Raw genomic sequence first — 17540 nt, forward strand, 5'->3', positions numbered from 1 at the left:
CTGTACTTCAAGCCTGGGCAACAAGAGCAAGACTCCATCTCAAAATAAAATAAAATAAAATAAAAGGGCTATATAAGGCCAGGTACGGTAGGTGCCTCACTCCTGTAATCCCAGCACTTTGGGAGGCCAAGGAAGGCAGATCACTTGAGGTCAGGAGTTCGAGACCAGCCTGGCCAACATGGTGAAACCCTGTCTCTACTAAAAATACAAAAATTAGCTGGGCATGGTGGTGCATTCCCAACTACTCAGGAAGCCAAGGCAGGAGAATTGCTTAAGCCTGGGAGGAGGTTGCAGCGAGCCGAGATTATGTCATTGCACTCCATCCTGGGTGACAGAGCAAGAAAAAAAAGGACTATATAACCTATAAGCATGTTTTTGTTTTGTTTTAAATTTTGCTCTATTTCTTTGGCTATGAGAGCCTATTATAACTTTTAAAAATCCTGGCCTGGCATGGTGGCTTACACCTAAAATCCCAGCACTTTCAGAGGCTGAGGTGAGAGGATCACTTGAGCCCAGGAGGTTGAGGCTGCAGTGAGTGCAGTGATCACACCACTGCACTCTAACCTGGGCAATGGAGTGAGACCCTGTCTCAGAAAAATAAAATTCCTCAGGGTTACATATCACAGTACTAAAAATTTCACTTTGCACATGTCTCAAGGGAAGAATGTTTCTTAGGAAGAGAACTGAGACCACCATTTGGATAGCATAAGGCAGGTCAGATCATCTTTATCAGAACTATTTAGCTGTACTGTCGTGGTGAGAAAGCAGCAATAGGTAATCTGTAAACAAGTGGTTGTGGCTATATTCTAATAAAACTTTATTCACAAAGACAGAATTGGCCTGTGAGTTTTAGTTTGCCAACCCCTTGCCTAAGGGAATGGTTTATATACAGAAGGCTGGACCAAGGAGGGCTGAAATATACTCTGTTAAAGGTGGGTGTGGCAGAGGGTTTGGGAGAGATGGGAAGTGAGGAGTGGGAGAGGTTAGGGAGAATATGCTAAGAAGAAAACATGAACAGGAATAGTAAATCTGAATTTATTTGCCATGCTGTGTCCAGATCTAATTTTTCTCTTTAATAAGTCTTTATTCCTCCAAAAGGGAAAACAAACAAAATCAGGAGCACATTAGCTTAGAAACTGAGAGCCCCATGTTCTGGGCCTTGCTACTACTAGTGCTGCATTACTACATAAGATGGGCCATTTGAATCTATCAGCACTAGACAAGTGCACTTTAAAAACCCTTCTGATCTAACGATGGTCTGCAGATTCATCTGTGAAGTAACTCATTACTTCCTGTCTGAGTAGGTCAAAATTCTTTTTGGAAGCTGGTCTAGTTTTGTCCTGAACTGGCCAGACCAGGTTTTCCTTCTAACCCTATGTCACCTGACTAGACCTGTCATGAGCTATGGAACACATTAAATGCTTCACTAATGAAGTTGTTAACTCAACATAGGCAGCATCCAATTATTAAGTGTTGGTATATGTTTTGAAAGCTTAGTCTACTTGTCACTGGGGATTATAGCAAGACTGATGTTGGCCTCTGCCCATATAACTCAGTCCACTGGGAAAAATGGACATTGAGCAATTACTGACAGAATGAGACCCTCAAGGGAGAAATACAGTATGCTATGGAGACAGCATGACATAGACTTGTTTTTTGGTTTTTTTGAGACAGAGTCTTGCTCTGTCGCCAGGCTGGAGTGCGGTGGCACAATCTTGGCTCACTGCAACCTCTGCCTTCCAGGTTCAAGTGATTCTTCTGCCTCAGCCTCCCGAGTAGCTGGGACTACAGGTGCATGCCACCACGCCTGCTAATTTTTGTATTTTCAGTAGAGACAGGGTTTCACCATGTTGTCCAAGATGGTCTCGATCACTTGACCCTGTGATCCGCCCACCTCGGCCTCCCAAAGTGCTGGGATTACAGGCATGAGCCACCATGCCTGGCCTTTTTTTTTCTTTTTTTGAGATGCACTTTTCACTCTTGTTGCCCAGGCCGGAGTGTAATGGCCTGATCTTGGCTCACTGCAACCTCCACCTCCCATGTTCAAGCAATTGTCTTGCCTCAGCCTCCCTAGTAGCTGGGATTACAGGCGCCCAACACCATGTGTGACTAATTTTTGTATTTTTAGTAGAGATGGGGTTTCACCATGTTGACCAGGCTGGTCTCGAACTTCTGAGCTCAGGGTGATCCGCCCACCTTGGCATCCTAAAGTGCTGAGATTACATCTTCCCTGAAGTAAGTGTTTAAGTTCAGATGTAGTTTGGCCCATGGCCTAGGTTGGTTTGTTCTTCTTAGTTTAACTTTTCCTTTGTAGTGGAGATTTTGCTTTTGGAAATAAGGTCTGAAATTTTTTTTTTTTTTTTTTTACTTTAACTTCTGGGATACATGGGCAGAACGTGGAGGTTCGTTACATAGGTATACATGTACATGTGCGTGGTGGTTTGCTGCAACTATCAACCAATCATCTGGGGTTTTTTTCTTTGTTTGTTTGTTTGAGACGGAGTCTTGCTCTGTCGCCAGGCTGGAGTGCAATGGCGGGATCTCGGCTCACTGCAACCTCCACTTCCCGGGTTCAAGTGATTCCCCTGCCTCAGCCTCTGAAGTAGCTGGGACTACAGGCACACGCCACCACGCTCCGCTAATTTTTTGTATTTTAGTAGAGACGGGGTTTCACCATGTTGGCCAGGATGGTCTCAATCTCCTGAGCTCATGATCCACCTGCCTCGGCCTCCCAAAGTGCTGGGATTACAGGCGTGAGCCACCACGCCTGGCATCAACTAGGTTTTAAGCCCCGCATGCATTAGGTATTTGTCCTAATCCTCTCCCTCCCCTTGTCCCTGTGTGTGTTGTTCCCCTCCCTGTGTCCATGTGTTCTCATTGTTCAACTCCCACTTATGAGTGAGAACATGCAAGGTCTGAAATTTTTTTTCCTTTTTCTTTCTTTTTGAGATGGAGTCTCTCTCTGTTGCCCAGGCTGGAGTGCATGGCGCGATCTCAGCTCACTGCAACCTCTGCCTCCCAGGTTCAAGAGATTCTCCTGCCTCAGCCTCCCGAGTAGCTGGAATTGCAGGCGTCTGTCAGTATGCCCAGGTAACTTTTGTATTTTTGGTAGAGGGGGGATTTCACCATGTTGGTCAGGCTGGTCTCAAACTCCTGACCTCAGGTGATTCACCTGCCTTGGCCTCCCATTGTGCTGGGATTTACAGGCGTGAGCCACTGTGCCCGGCCAACGTCTGAATTTATTATATTATTTTATTTATTTATTTTTCCCAGGCTTGAGTGCAGTGGCGCGATCTCAGCTCACTGCAAGCTCCGCCTCCCGGGTTCATGCCATTCTCCTGCCTCAGCCTCCCAAGTAGCTGGGACTACAGGCGCCCGCCACCATGCCTGGATAATTTTTTGTATTTTTACTAGAGACGGGGTTTCACCATGTTAGCCAGGATGGTCTCGATCTCCTGACCTCGTGATCCACCTACCTCTGCCTCCTAAAGTGCTGGGATTACAGGCGTGAGCCACCGCACCCGGCCATGAAATTTTTAATACACTTTGTTTTTTGTGTTTTTTTTTTTGAGACAGACTCCCTCTGTGTTATCCAGGCTGGAGTGTAGTGGCAAGATCACGACTGACTGCAACCTCCACCTCCTGGGTTCAAGCAATTTTCCTGCCTCAGCCTCCTGAGTAGCTCGGACTACAGGCACATGCCACTACGCCGCGCTAAGTTTTGTATTTTTTTAGTAGAGACTGGGTTTCACCATGTTGGCCAGGCTGGTCTTGAACTCCTGACCTCAAATGATCTGCCTGCCTGGGCCTCCTAAAGTGCTGACATTACAGGCCTGAGCCACCATGCCTAGCCTTAATATACTTTTAAAAGCAGTACCAGCTGGGCTTGGTGGCTCACACCTGTAACCCCAGCACTTTGGGAGGCCCAAGCGGTGGATCACCAGAGGTCGGGAGTTCGAGACCAGCCTGATCAACATGGAGAAACCCCATCTCCACTAAAAATACAAAATTTGCCGGGCATGGTGGCGCATGTCTGTAATCCCAGCTACTCGGGAGGCTGAGGCAGGAGAATCACTTGAACCCAGGAGGTGGAGGTCGCCTTGAGCCGAGATTGCACCATTGCACTCCAGCCTGGGCAACGAGCAAAACTCCATCTCAAAAAAAAAAAAAAAAAAAGCACCTGATAGCTTTTTTTTTTTTCTTTTTGAAACGGAGTCTTGCTCTGTCGCTCAGGCTGGAGTGCAGTGGCACGATCTCTGCTCACTGCAAGCTCCGCCTCCTGGGTTCACTCCATTCTCCTGCCTCAGCCTCCCCAGTAGCTGGGACTACAGGCGCCTGCCACCATGCCCGGCTAATTTTTTTTTTTTTATTTTTTAGTAGAGGTGGGGTTTCACTGTGTTAGCCAGGATGGTCTCAATCTCCTGACCTCGTGATCCACCCACCTCGGCCTCCCAAAGTGCTGGGATTACAGGCGTGAGCCACCGTGCCCAGCCTTTTTTTTTTTTTGAGACAGTCTCACTCTGCTTGCTCTGTCACCCAGGCTGGAGTGCAGTGGGGCCATCTCGGCTCACTGCAACCTCTGCCTCCCAGGTTCAAGCAATTCTTGTGGCTCAGACTCCTGAGTAGCTGGGACTACAATCACGCACCACCATGCCTGGCTAATTTTTGTATTTTTAGTAGAGACGGGGTTTCACCATGTTAGCCAGGCTGGTTTCAAACTCCTGATCTCAAGTGATCTGCCCACCTCGGCCTCCCAAAGTGCTGGGATTACAGGCATGAGCCACCACGCCCAGGCCTGAGAGCAATAATTTAAGCCTACTCTTAGAATAACCCTGTATGGCAGATGCACCTGAATGTGTGTTCCCAACTAGGGAATCTGGGAGTGACCAACTAGAGCTTAGTTCCTTACCTATGATAAACATCTTAGCCCCTAGTCTGTCACATGGAACACGGGACATACAGGAGATTGAGGCCCTGAGTTTTGGGGCAAATGAAGTTTGCTAGGTGGAGGTCATTATGGAGAGAGTATTATTAAGTGAATATGCTATATACGCTGCATGATGTTTGCAGGCGGTTGCGGTTTTCCTGCCCAGCCCACTGGCACTGGGCCATACGGATATGTTTTCCTGTTATCCAGCCGTCACCAGTGGACCATTTCTTTCTTTTTTTTTTTTTTTTTTTGAGACAGAGTCTCACTCTGTCGCCCAGGCTGAAGTGCAGTGGTGCGATCTTGGCTCGCTGCAACCTCCTTCCCTCGGGTTCAAGCGATTCTCCTGCCTCAGCCTCACGAGTAGCTGGGATTATAGGCACCTGCCACGGCACCCGGCTAACTTTTGTATTTTTAATAGAGACGGGGTTTCACCATCTTGGCCAGGCTAGTCTTGAACTCCTGACGTCATGATCCACCTGCCTCGGCCTCCCAAAATGCTGGGATTACAGGTGTGAGCCACCACGTCTGGCCACCACTGGACCATTTCTGTACGTAAGGTGGTTCTCCTTTCCAGCCCACTGCCACTGGGCTCTTTTCTCTGTATGTAAGCCCCTAATATAAGGTTGGAGATAAAGTATTCACGGTTTTTGTCATTTAAAGTAATAAAACCTCACATTTCATTTGCTGGCTCTAGGTCTCTTCTTCAGCCTCTTGAACCTGGTTCCTTCCCTTGTTGACATTAATAGGGTTTCAGCACAACACTTGGGTACTGATTAAAGTAAGAATGGGTGTGAAAACTGTCACCCTGTGATGTCCCTGGGAAGTTCCCTGAGGCTTTTGATGCCGGAGCAGAGATCTTCAGTAATTTTCTTCACTACTTTATCCCTAGGGCCTGGCACAGGGCCTAATGATAATGGCACAGGTACTCAATAAATGAATAAATAATGCTGAGCTCATAGATTTATAGAAAATACTTGTCGGATTGAATTTTGATTATATCTCTTCCTTAGTTCATCAAAGCCCATCTTTGACAAAAGAAGTCATTTGGTTTCTTGGTATAGGCAAGAATTCTTCTATACAATTTTTTCTTCTTTATCTTCTAGAGCAATAGATCCCAGCCTGGAACCAAAACATGTGAACCAGTCTCTTCTTTTGCCAAGTGGTAGGAGATTTTTTTAAAAAAAATATGATCATGATTTCATTAAAGAGGGGAACTTTTTTTTTCACATTCAGAAACTAGAAAAGACAATCTTAAAGGACTATCCTTTATTGAACATATGTGGCTTTATTTAAAACAAAGAGCAACTCACTCTGATGTCTTTCTTTTTCTTACATCAGCTACCAGACAGGCCTTTGGCAGCAGAGCTCTGGAGCTCAACAGGCCAATGTCTAAAAGAAGATCAGCTACCAGAGATAATTTGGAGGATGGCACTTACCTATGGATGAAATCCATCTTTTTTTGCCAGGGACCTCTTCAAGTTTAAGAATTATTTTGCAGGCTGGGCATGGTGGCTCACGCTTGTAATCCCAGCACTTTGGGAGGTTGAGGCAGGAGGATCGCTTGAACTCAGGAGTTCGAGACCAGCCAGGGCAACATGGTGAAACTCCATCTCTACCCCAAAAATACAAAAAATTAGTTGGGCATGGTGGTGCACACCTGTGGTCTCAGCTACTCAGGAGGCTGAGGTGGGAGGATCTCTTGACCTGGATAGGTCGAGGCTGCAATGAACCGAGATCATGACATTGCACTCCAACCTGGGTGACAGAGTAAGACCCCGTCTCAAAAAAAAAAAAAGATTATTTTGAGGTTTGTGAATAGCTATATAGCTTTTATGACTGGTGGTAAGCCCAGCTCAGCAAGCACCTCAGGAATACCCAAAGGTGCTTGTTGAACTGCTTTGGGGACAAGGCAGGCAACGGCTAGTGGCTATGAAGTCTAGTGAGTTCTAGATTCTTGGCATCTGCATCATCCATTGTAGGGTTTGCAGTGATGTCATCAATGTTAACTTTTAAATTTCATTAATGCATGTACTCTTTTGTGATATTTTGCATATATGCTTCCCCATAAATTATATATACTTCCTCTCAAAATACACACACACCACATATATTATATTTCTACCTTTTCATCTATATATGTATTGTGTATATACCTATATATAGATATATACACTGACATCCCTCCACTTATTCTTGAAAGATTTGTTTTCCAGAGAGAGAAGAAAATGGTATAGGCACAGTTTTCTGTAACTGATGTATAACTTTCTGTAACTAATGGTATAGGCACAGTTTTCAATTTGTATGACCTGAAAAATCAGTTCTGGCTGGGTGCGGTGGCTCATGCCTGTAATCCTAGCACTTTGGGAGGCTGAGGCAGGTGGATCACCTGAGGTCAGGAGTTCGAAACCAGCCTGGTCAACATGGTGAAACCCCATCTCTACTAAAAATACAAAAATTAGCTGGGTGTGGTGGCGGGTGCCTGTAATCCCAGCTGTTCGGGAGGCTGAGGCAGGAGAATCACTTGAACCTGGGAGGCAGAGTTTGCAGTGAGCTGAGACTGCCATTGCACTCCAGCCTGGGCAACAGGAGCAAAACTCCATCTCAAACAAACAAACAAAAATGTTTGCAAAGCATCTAGGGCAATAATATAGCATCTAGTAAAGCGATCAACTAATGTTCCTCATTTTAATTTATTTTTTATTTTTATTTTTTTTTTGAGATAGAGTCTTGCTGTGTTACACAAGCTGGAGTGCGGTAGAGCAATCTCGGCTCACTGCAACCTCCGCCTCTTGGGTTCAAGCGATTCTCCTACCTCAGCCTCCCAAGTAGCTGGGATTACAGGTGTGCGCCACCACACCCAGCTGATTTTTGTATTTTTAGTAGAGACGGGGTTTAGCCATGTTGGCCAGGCTGGTCTCAAACTCCTGAGCTCAGCTGATCCGCCTGCCTCGGCCTCCCACAGTGCTTGGATTACAGGCATGAGCCATCATGCCTGGCCCCTCCTATTTATTTATTTATTATTATTATTATTATTATTATTATTATTATTATTTTGAGACTGAGTCTTGCTCTGTCACCCAGGCTGGAGTGCAGTGGCACGATCTCAGCTCACTGCAACCTCCGCCTCCCTGGTTCAAGTGATTCTCCTGCCTCAGCCTCCCTAGTAGCTGGAACTACAGGTGCACGCCACCATGCCCGGCTAATTTTTGTATTTTTAGTAGAGACGCGGTTTCACCATATTGGTCAGGCTGGTCTTGAGCTCCTGACCTCGTGATCCACTTGCCTTGGCCTCCCAAAGTGCTGGGATTACAGGCGTGAGCCACTGCATCCAGCCTTTTTTTTTTTTTTTTTTTTTGAAACAGAGTCTCACTCTGTTGCCCATGCTGGAGTGCAGTGGCGCAATCTCGGCTCACTGCAAGCTCCGCCTCCCGGGTTCACACCATTCTCCTGCCTCAGCCTCCCAAGTAGCTGGGACTACAGGCGCCCGCCACCATGCCCAGCTAATTTTTTTGTATTTTTAGTAGAGACGGGATTTCACCGTGTTAGCCAGGATGGTCTCGATCTCCTGACCTTGTGATCCGCCCGCCTTGGCCTCCCAAAGTGCTGGGATTACAGGAGTGAGCCACCACGCCCAGCACCGGCCTCCTTTTTATTTTTTAGCGACAGTTTCTCGCATTGTCCCCAGGCTGGAGTGCTGTGACGAGATCACAGCTCACTGCAGCCTCGACCTCTTGGGCCCAAGCGAACCTCTTACCTCAGCTCCTGAGTAGCTGGGACAAGAGGTGCACGCCACCATGCTCAGTTAATTTTATTTTTTGTAGAGATAGGATCTCACTGTGTTTCCCAGGCTGGTCTCGAACTCCTGGCCTCAAGCGATCCTCCTGCCTCGGCCTCCCAAAATGCTGGCTTGTGAGTGAGCCACCACGCCACGCACGGTCTCCTTTTGAAGTCGAATTAGACAATGTTTTACACCGTGCCAGTGAAAGCAAACTGTACTCTCTACGGCGCTAGTAGCAAAAGCAAAGAATTATTAACATGCCTAATAGGAGCCCTAAAAACTAATCCAGGTCTGCAAAAGCCGATCGACAACTCTGTAGTGATTTAGAAGAGAATTGCAAGAAATTAACACAGAGCGTCCTAAGTGACAGGATGGTCTGGCGACCACATTTCCCGGCAGCCCTCGCGCAGCCAGGCCGCTTCGAGGATTGGACTTCTCCGCAGGAGGCGGGTGACAGGGGGAGGGGATAAGCGTGAGGTACTGTGGGTAGGAGACGGCCGTCGGCGGAGGCGCCATTTTGTGTAGCCGCCGAACCTTGTTGGAGGTTCTGGGGCGCAGAACCGCTACTGCTGCTTCGGTCTCTCCTTGGGGTAAGTGCGGCGGCTGTCTGTAACGACGGTAGGTTCTTGCCATTTGGGCTGGCCCCCAAGCCTCCCTTGTCAGCTGCCGGAGGCGACTGATCAGCTCCAGCCGGTTCTGTAGAGGGGCTAAATTACCCCAGGCGTTGGAGGGCCGCGCCCTTCCTTGTTGCCAGCTCTGTCAGTTTCCAGAGGGTGTCCAGCCAGCTCAGCCTTGGGCCTGCTTCTTTCTGGCTGTGACTTTGCCCCTTGTGGATACACGTCTCCTAATCTTCAGCCCAACGGAGCAGTGGAGCCGTCGCCTGTCCCTCGGGCACTCCTTGGGAGCGCCCTGGCAGTCTCTGGCCGCCATCCCCCCCTCAACTGCAATTGAATCCCCCTCTCCGAAAAGCTGATCGGTGATCGCCGATCTGCGGGTTTGGAACCTCTTGGGAGGCGGGAGGGGCGTGTGCGGGGAGGGCAGGCCGGACGCTGGAGTCGGTCGAGCAGGCCGTGACGCCGCCATCTCGGCCGCGAGACCCCACGGAGGTGGGTGCCGGCACCGCCCGGGAGACAAGGGGCGGCACCAGTGAATATGCCCCGGGACTTGTTTCCCCCCAGTGGTTCTTTTTCATTTATTAATTTCAACAAATCGTTGAGCATTCGCTCTAGACTAGGCTTCCAGAGACTACTGGAACTGATTTTTCGGACCTCGCGCTCTTCGAACGCGGTCCAGCAGTGTGATGTCTTATTACCAACGCGGGGCGGGGGGCCGGGCTGTTCACTACTCAGTGGTTTGTAGTCATAAGAACTGGCTCAAGACGTGGTGGTTATTGTTACCTAGGAATTAGGTCGTTTCTAGCTTTGCTCTCGTCTTATGCGATACGTTATTAATGTAGATTTCAGTCAGCTCAGTATCCCAGCTTCTACGGGGTTTTACATTTTTCATCAGAAGTGTTTGAATTTCATGTTGCTCCTTGTATTAATGAAGACACTTGGATTAATGTTTTAACGGTCAACTATCCCACGGAGTTGCTTTGATACAAAACCAAGGAGCTGATTGTAGCTCTGCCCTTTTTGCTTTGTAATTCTAAGGTAGGAGCAGGGAAGGAGTCTTCTGCTTGCTCCGTATTATGATTCTGTTAAATCTGGAATCTAATATTTTAAAATATGCTTAATCTTCCGGTTTTGCTCATTGTTAACAAAATGTTAGCACGATTTTAACGTTGACAGTTTGTCCCCACCATTTCCCCACCTTAGATAATCACTGTCAATGATTTGAAGGTTTGATGAAATCCCAGCCTCAGTAGTATCCAAGCTATGGAGCTGCTGACTTAAGTGATCTCTGAGATTTATAGCAATTAATCTCTCTTGTCTCCTAGAAAAAATAAAATTTGAACCTTTTGGAGCTGTGTGCTAAATCTTCAGTGGGACAATGGGTTCAGACAAAAGGTAAGTTACTACAGTACGTGGCTTTGATCTCAACATTTCAGTGGGGACTGAACTCTTTGTTTAAAATAGTTTATCAAACTAATATATGAGTGTTTTGCGCCAGGCATTGCTAATGAACACCTTTATGATCCTGTTGTCACAAACTACAGTGTAGTGAGAGAATTAAAGTACTGTGTGAACATGCTGTGATAAAGTGTAGGGTGCTCTTAGAACACATAGGAAGTATGTCTTTTTCTTGTTCACAGCCAGGAAAGCTTCCTGGAGAAAATATTCTCTGGAAGGAAGCTGAAGGATAAGAAAGAATTTTAGGCAAAGAAGGGCAGGGTAGAGTGGGTCACTGAAGGTTCCCTGTGTGGACAGCAACCTTTGCAGAATCCAGGAGATCATACAGTCTGGCACTTAGCACAGTTCCTGGCTGTGGTAAGCAATCAATGAATGCCATTTCTTGTTATTGTTCCCTGAATAGCAAGATGATCCAGACTTAGAGAGCTGAGAAGCTTGGGACTGTGTGTTACATGAAGAAAGAAAGAGCCAAAGAATTAGTGGAAAATTAAGATGAGAGCATTTGGCTATTGTGTCACCTATGGGTACACGCTCTCAGACCATTTGATTTAAACACACACCCTTATTCAGCCATCTGCCTTTTTAGTATTGAGGTCAGTCCCTGTGGTAGATCACATTGACAGGCCGAGGGGCCTTAGGAAATGTTCATGTCACATGGTATTTTAATGCTGTGTCAGCAGTCTGTGGTTCTAAATAGCTTACTAAATTAACATTTACCCCTTTGGGGTGTCTCAGTCCCATATTGCCTTTGATTCTTTTTATTAAATTTGTATATTCTAAATGAAGCCCTTATAAACCTTTCCTTTGCCTTATGATTGCACAGCAGTTTTATGAATCTGGTAAACAATTTACAAAAGGTGTATTTTATCTGTGGTCAAATAGGTTTAAGCCTCTTGTTATTAGGTTTTCCCATGAAGCCCAGTGCTGCCCTTTAGCCAAAAATAAACCAGATGTTATAAGAAGAGTGTTCTCTTAAGGGGTGCTAGTTTTGGGTAACTATCCAGTTGTATCTGACAGACAACTAAGTTGCCTGATGGGGAAAAAAAAGACTAACTTAGTTCATCCAGGTTTTTGGTCCATTTTCCAGTAGGCATGATACTCTTGAGAGTAGATGAGCCAGGGATGTACTTAATTTCACCCTTTAAAATTGGGTGAAATTCGAGTAACTGCTTTCTTCCTGTTTTTGGTCACTAAGATCTGAATCAGGGATGAAGGGATAATATGTAGACTCTAGGCTTGACAAAATGCAAAAATAAACTTGGACAACATGACTCTTTCTTAGAAATATTCAACCCAAATGTTTATTTCAGATTTAGCATACATTCCTGAGAATTATCATTACATTTAGGGATGTAGGTATTTTCCCAGTGGTTATCTTAGTAAACTGGAATTTGGTAATACTTTTTAACACTTTAAACTATTTGGATATATCTTATAAACTGATCTGTGGGCCGTGTGTATTTTTAACTATGTCTTTTAAAGGTACAAAATGTGACTGACTTTAGAATGAAAATTATTTTCCCTGGCAGAGTGAGTAGAACAGAGCGTAGTGGAAGATACGGTTCCATCATAGACAGGGATGACCGTGATGAGCGTGAATCCCGAAGCAGGCGGAGGGACTCAGATTACAAAAGATCTAGTGATGATCGGAGGGGTGATAGATATGACGACTACCGAGACTATGACAGTCCAGAGGTGAGTGACCAGCGGCTGTATAACCCCCAAAAACACTCTGAGCCTTATAGTAATAGAAATAACAGCCAGGTCCAGTGGCCCCTTCCCATAATCCCATCACTTTGGGAGGCCAAGGCGGCCAGATCACTTGAGGTCAGGAGTTTAAGACCAGTCTGGCCAACATAGTGGAACCCGTCTCTACTAAAAATACAAAAATTAGCTGAGTGTGGTGGTGGGCGCCTGTCACAGCTACTTGGAGACTGAGGTAAGAGAATCACTTGAAACCTGGGAGGCGGAGGTTGCAGTGAGCTGAGATTGTATCAGTGCTCTCCAGCATGGGTGACAAAGCAAGACTCCATCTCAAAAAAAAAAAAAAGAAAGAAAAGAAAAGAAATAATGGCCAGGGTTTACATAGGGCTCACCATGTACTTTTGAGCACTTGACTTCATGAATTCATTTAGGTCTCAGTACAACCTGATAAGGCAGGTGTTATTCCCATTTTAAAGATGAAACAATGGGGTTATGATAACATATTAGTTCTGTGTTTTGAAATGAATGATAAATATAAGTTGTTGGCCAGGCACGGTGGCTCACACCTGTAATACCAACAATTTGGGAGGCCGAGGCAGGAGGATCCCTTGAGCCCAGGAGTTAGAGGCCAGCCTGGGCACCATAGGGAGACCCTGTCTTTAAAATAATAATAATGAAAAATAATAAATATAAGTTGTTGTTTTGGTCATCTTGATATATCTTTTTTTTTTTTTTTTTTTTTTTTGAGACAGCTTTTTAGTCTTGTCACCCAGGCTGGAGTGCAGTGGTGCGACCTCAGCTACTCAGGAGGCTGAGGTATGAGAATTGCTTGAGCCTGGGAGGCAGTGGTTGCAGTGAGCTGAGATCATGCCATTGCACTCCAGCATGGACGACAGAGGGAGACTGTCTCAAAAAAAAAAAAAAAAAACCAGAAGGCCGGCGCGGTGGCTTACGCCTGTAATCCCAGCACTTTGGGAGGCCGAGGCGGGCGGATCATGAGGTCAGAAGATTGAGACCATCCTGGCTAACATGGTGAAACCCTGTCTCTACTAAAAATACAAAAAATTAGCTGGGCGTGGTGGCAAGCGCCTATAGTCCCAACTACTCGGGAGGCTGAAGGAGGAGAATTGCTTGAACCCAGGAGGCAGAGGTTGCAGTGAGCAGAGATCATCGCACCACTGCACTCCAGTCTGGGCAATAAGAGCGAAACTGTCTCAAAAAAAAAAAAAAAAAGAAAACACAGCAGGCTGGGTGTGCCTATAATCCCAGCACTTTGGGAGGCCATAGCAGGAGGGTCATTTGAGGCCAGGAGTTCAGACCAGCCTGGGTAACATAGTGAGACCCCTGTCTCAAAAAAAAAAAAAATTGCAGTGAACATTACCATGGAGTGCTTGTGTAATCTCTGTACACTTCCTGCTAAGGGTAATTTCTAGGAGTGGAGGGTCTGTTTCAAAGAGTACAGGGTGATGTTAATTGTGATTTTGTTTATTGTAACTCAGAGAGAGCGTGAAAGAAGGAACAGTGACCGATCCGAAGATGGCTACCATTCAGATGGTGACTATGGTGAGCACGACTATAGGCATGACATCAGTGACGAGAGGGAGAGCAAGACCATCATGCTGCGCGGCCTTCCCATCACCATCACAGAGAGCGATGTAAGTGGAAATGACAGTTATAACCAGCAGTCAGTAGGCACAATGAACTTTGAGCTTCTACCATTATTTTCTCATGCTATTGTTTTATCTTAAGCCAATAGAGGTTGAGTATCCCTTATCCAAAATGCTTGGGACCAGAACTGTTTTGATATATTTTTTTTAATATTTGCATTTACATAAGTTTAAACATTTGCATTTACATAAGTCTAAACATGAAATTCATTTGTATTTTGTATATGTCTTATACATGCCAAAGGTAATTTTATACAACACTTTAATTTTTTTTTTTTTTTTTTTAAGACAGAGTCTTGCTCTGTCACCCAGGCTGGAGTGCAGTGGTACAATCTCGGCTCACTGCAAGCTCTGCCTCCCGGGTTCACGCCATTCTCCTGCCTCAGCCTCCCGAGTAGCTGGGACTACAGGCGCCCGCCACCGCACCCGGCTAATTTTTTTCGTATTTTTAGTAGAGACGGGGTTTCACTGTGGTCTCCATCTCCTGCCACCCGCCTCGGCCTCCCAAAGTGCTGGGATTACAGGCGTGAGCCACCTTGCCCGGCCAACACTTTAAATAATTTTATACACAAAACAATGTGTGCTTTGTTTTTTTGTGTGTGATATTTTTGTTTCTGTTTTTTACAGGCAGGGTCTCATTGTCACCCAGGCTGGAGTATAGCAATGCAATCATAGCTCACTGCAGCCTCAAACTCCTGGGCTCAAGTGATCTTTTTACTTCAGTAGCTGGCAGGTGCATGCCACCACACCCAGCTAATTTATTTTTTGTAGAGACAGGCTGGGCTAACTATGTTGCCTGGACTAAAAGTTTGGACTGCCCTCTTGTCTGTGACCTTTCAAATAAGGTCAGGGGTGGAATTTTCCACTTGTTGTGTCATGTCAGTGCTCAGAAAATTTCAGATTTTGGAGCATTTCAAATTTTTGGATTAGGGTTGCTCAACCTGTATCTATCTCAGCTAGTGAAATATTTTTCTGTCTTTAGGGAAAAGTTCTCTGAACTAGGTTCAGAAGTAAGTTACCATTTTGGCCAGGTGCGGTGGCTCATGCCTGTAATCCCAGGCACTTTGGGAGGTCGAGGCGGGTGGATCACTTGAGGTCAGGAATTTGAGACCAGCCTGGCCAACATGGTGAAACCCTGTCTCTACTAAAAATACAAGAATTAGCTAGGTGTGGTGGTGCATACCTGTAGTCCCAGCTACTTGGGGAGGTGCTGAGACAGGAGAATGGCTTGAACCTGGGAGGCGGAGTTTACAATGAGCCAAGATCACGCCATTGCACTCCAGCCTGGGTGACAGAACAAGACCCTGTCTCAAAAACAAAAAGAAGTAAATTACCATATTTAGGCTTTGAAGCTCAATGTATGAGTTTTCTAAATGTCTTTAACCACAGGGAGCAGGTCTTCTGTCTTCATTAGCTCCTAGAAGATAATCAATATATTTTTATTGAATTAGTCACTTATTAGATGAGGATGATTGGTAAATACCTAATTTTCTTTATAATCTGGCCACCCTTTTATTTGTTGAAAATTGAACTACCCATTTGAAACCTCAGAAAAGCTTGTTAAAAAGGACGGCTCATTCAGACTGGCCAATTAGAGTCTTAGTGTACTTGGCACTGCCTGATTTCCAGCAGCATCTCTGGTCCTCACCCTTCCTTCCAGCCACACCCTACTTCCCACATCCTGGACTTTGGACATGTCCATTGCTCTACTGTTGTGCCTTTTTCTGCTTGGAGACGCCTGTATGTAAAGCCCGATCTATCGGGCAGAGCTTCTTCTTCGTTATTCTCTTCCTAAGGCACTGTATTCATGACTTTTGTGTAGCACCTTTACTGTAGCCATCAACACACATGTCTCATCTCTACCACAAGATCTCTGAAAATAGGCCTCTGTGTGAACTAGTCACCTCCCTTGAACACAGTATGTTACTCAGCCAGTGCTCTTGGTAAAAATGAATGTGAGGTTTTAAAACAGCATTGTGCCAGTATTTGTTTTCTTGGAGTAATCAAAGTAATATTCTGACTAATGTTTAGTTGAATTTTGGATAAAGCTCAAAATAAGCATTGGATTCCCGTAGCTTTGGGTTTCTAAACCCTGGAAGTAATGAATGTGACAAATGTGAGACAGGATATTAGAGTTAATAGTGGGTAATCATTCCATTATTTGTGATCCACTGCACATCTGCTACACTGTACATGTTAGATGCTACAGTGATACAGAGCTATGGATCTTGCCTCAAAAAAAGCTTATGGATGAGTAGCTAAGGTCAGCAGATAATGGTGACAATGCAGAATAGAAAGGGGTCAGAGGCCGAGTATGGTAACTCATGCCTGTAATCCCAGCACTTTGGGAGGCCAAGGTGGAAAGAGTGCTTGAGCCCAGGAGTTCAAGTCCAACCTGGACAACATGGTAAGACGCATCTCTCCAAAAAAAAAAAAAAATAGCCAGTCTTAGTGGCGCTTGTCTGTGGTCCCAGTTACTTGGGAGACTGAGGCAGGAAGATCACTTGAGCCTAGGAGGTCAAGGGTACAGTGAGTTGTGTTCACGCCACTGCACTCCAGCCTGAGCGACAGAGCAAGACCCTGTCTCAAAAAGAGGGTCATGTTGGAAAAGGTCCTATTGAAAGAGGTCTGCCTAAGAGCTCTTGAAGGTTATTTAAAGGAAATTGTTACTAGTGGAGGGTAAGGAATCTTCTATTTTTATTTTTGTGAGACAGGGCCTTACTCTGTCGCATAGGCTGGAGTGCAATGGCGTGATTGTGGCTCACAGCAGCCTCCAACTTTTGGGCTCAGGCAATCCACCAGCCTCAGCCTCCCAAGTAGCTGGGATTACAGGCATGTGTCACCACTCCGAGCTAATTTTTTTTTGATCGTTTTTTTTTTTTTTTTTGTAGAGACAAGGTCTCTCTTTGTTGCCTAGACTGGTCTTGAACTCTTGTCTTCAATCAATCCTCCCGCCTGGGTCTCCCAAAGTGCTAGGATTATAGGCGTGGAAAACTAAGGGAATGGTGTGGTAGATGGGCCCTTCAGGCGGAGGGGTATCACATGAGCAGGGAATAGAAAGGTACTGAATCTAGATAAGGCCTAGCAATCGGCTTGATTTGGCTGGAGTCAGAGGCTTTTGGCAGGAGAGGGATGAGTGGCAAAGTGCTACTGTGGCTAGGGGCTAGAGTTTTCAAAAGTCTAGCTAAGCCTAAAAGAATATTACTGAGGGTTGGCCAGGTGCGGTGGCTCACGCCTGTAATCCCAGCACTTTAGGATTCCAAGGCGGGCGGATCACAAGGTCAGGAGATCGAGACCATCCTGGCTAGCACGGTGAAACCCTGTCTCTACTAAAACTACAAAAAAATTAGCCAGCCGTGGTGGCAGGCGCCTGTAGTCCCAGTTACTCA

At 45.8% G+C, this 17540-nt stretch overlaps 1 protein-coding gene across 2 annotated transcripts in view; it reads left to right on the forward strand.

Annotated features, from left to right (window-relative positions):
- The first annotated feature begins 8850 nt into the window (after positions 1–8850).
- RBM5 (RNA binding motif protein 5) overlaps positions 8851–17540 on the forward strand; it is a 30352-nt gene continuing 21662 nt past the window's right edge. The window contains exons 1-4 of one of the 2 annotated variants that reach the window (XM_003818839.4): positions 8851–9298; positions 10648–10717; positions 12310–12475; positions 13984–14139. In XM_003818839.4, the coding sequence (XP_003818887.1) occupies positions 10701–10717; positions 12310–12475; positions 13984–14139 (339 nt within the window). In that variant the 5' untranslated portion in view covers positions 8851–9298; positions 10648–10700. The remainder of the gene's footprint in view (positions 9299–10647; positions 10718–12309; positions 12476–13983; positions 14140–17540) is intronic. The other variant, XM_024928053.4, reaches the window with a different exon arrangement.

The sequence above is a fragment of the Pan paniscus genome, chromosome 2 (genome assembly GCF_029289425.2).
Source record: "Pan paniscus chromosome 2, NHGRI_mPanPan1-v2.0_pri, whole genome shotgun sequence".
NCBI classification, from domain to species: Eukaryota; Metazoa; Chordata; class Mammalia; order Primates; family Hominidae; genus Pan; species Pan paniscus.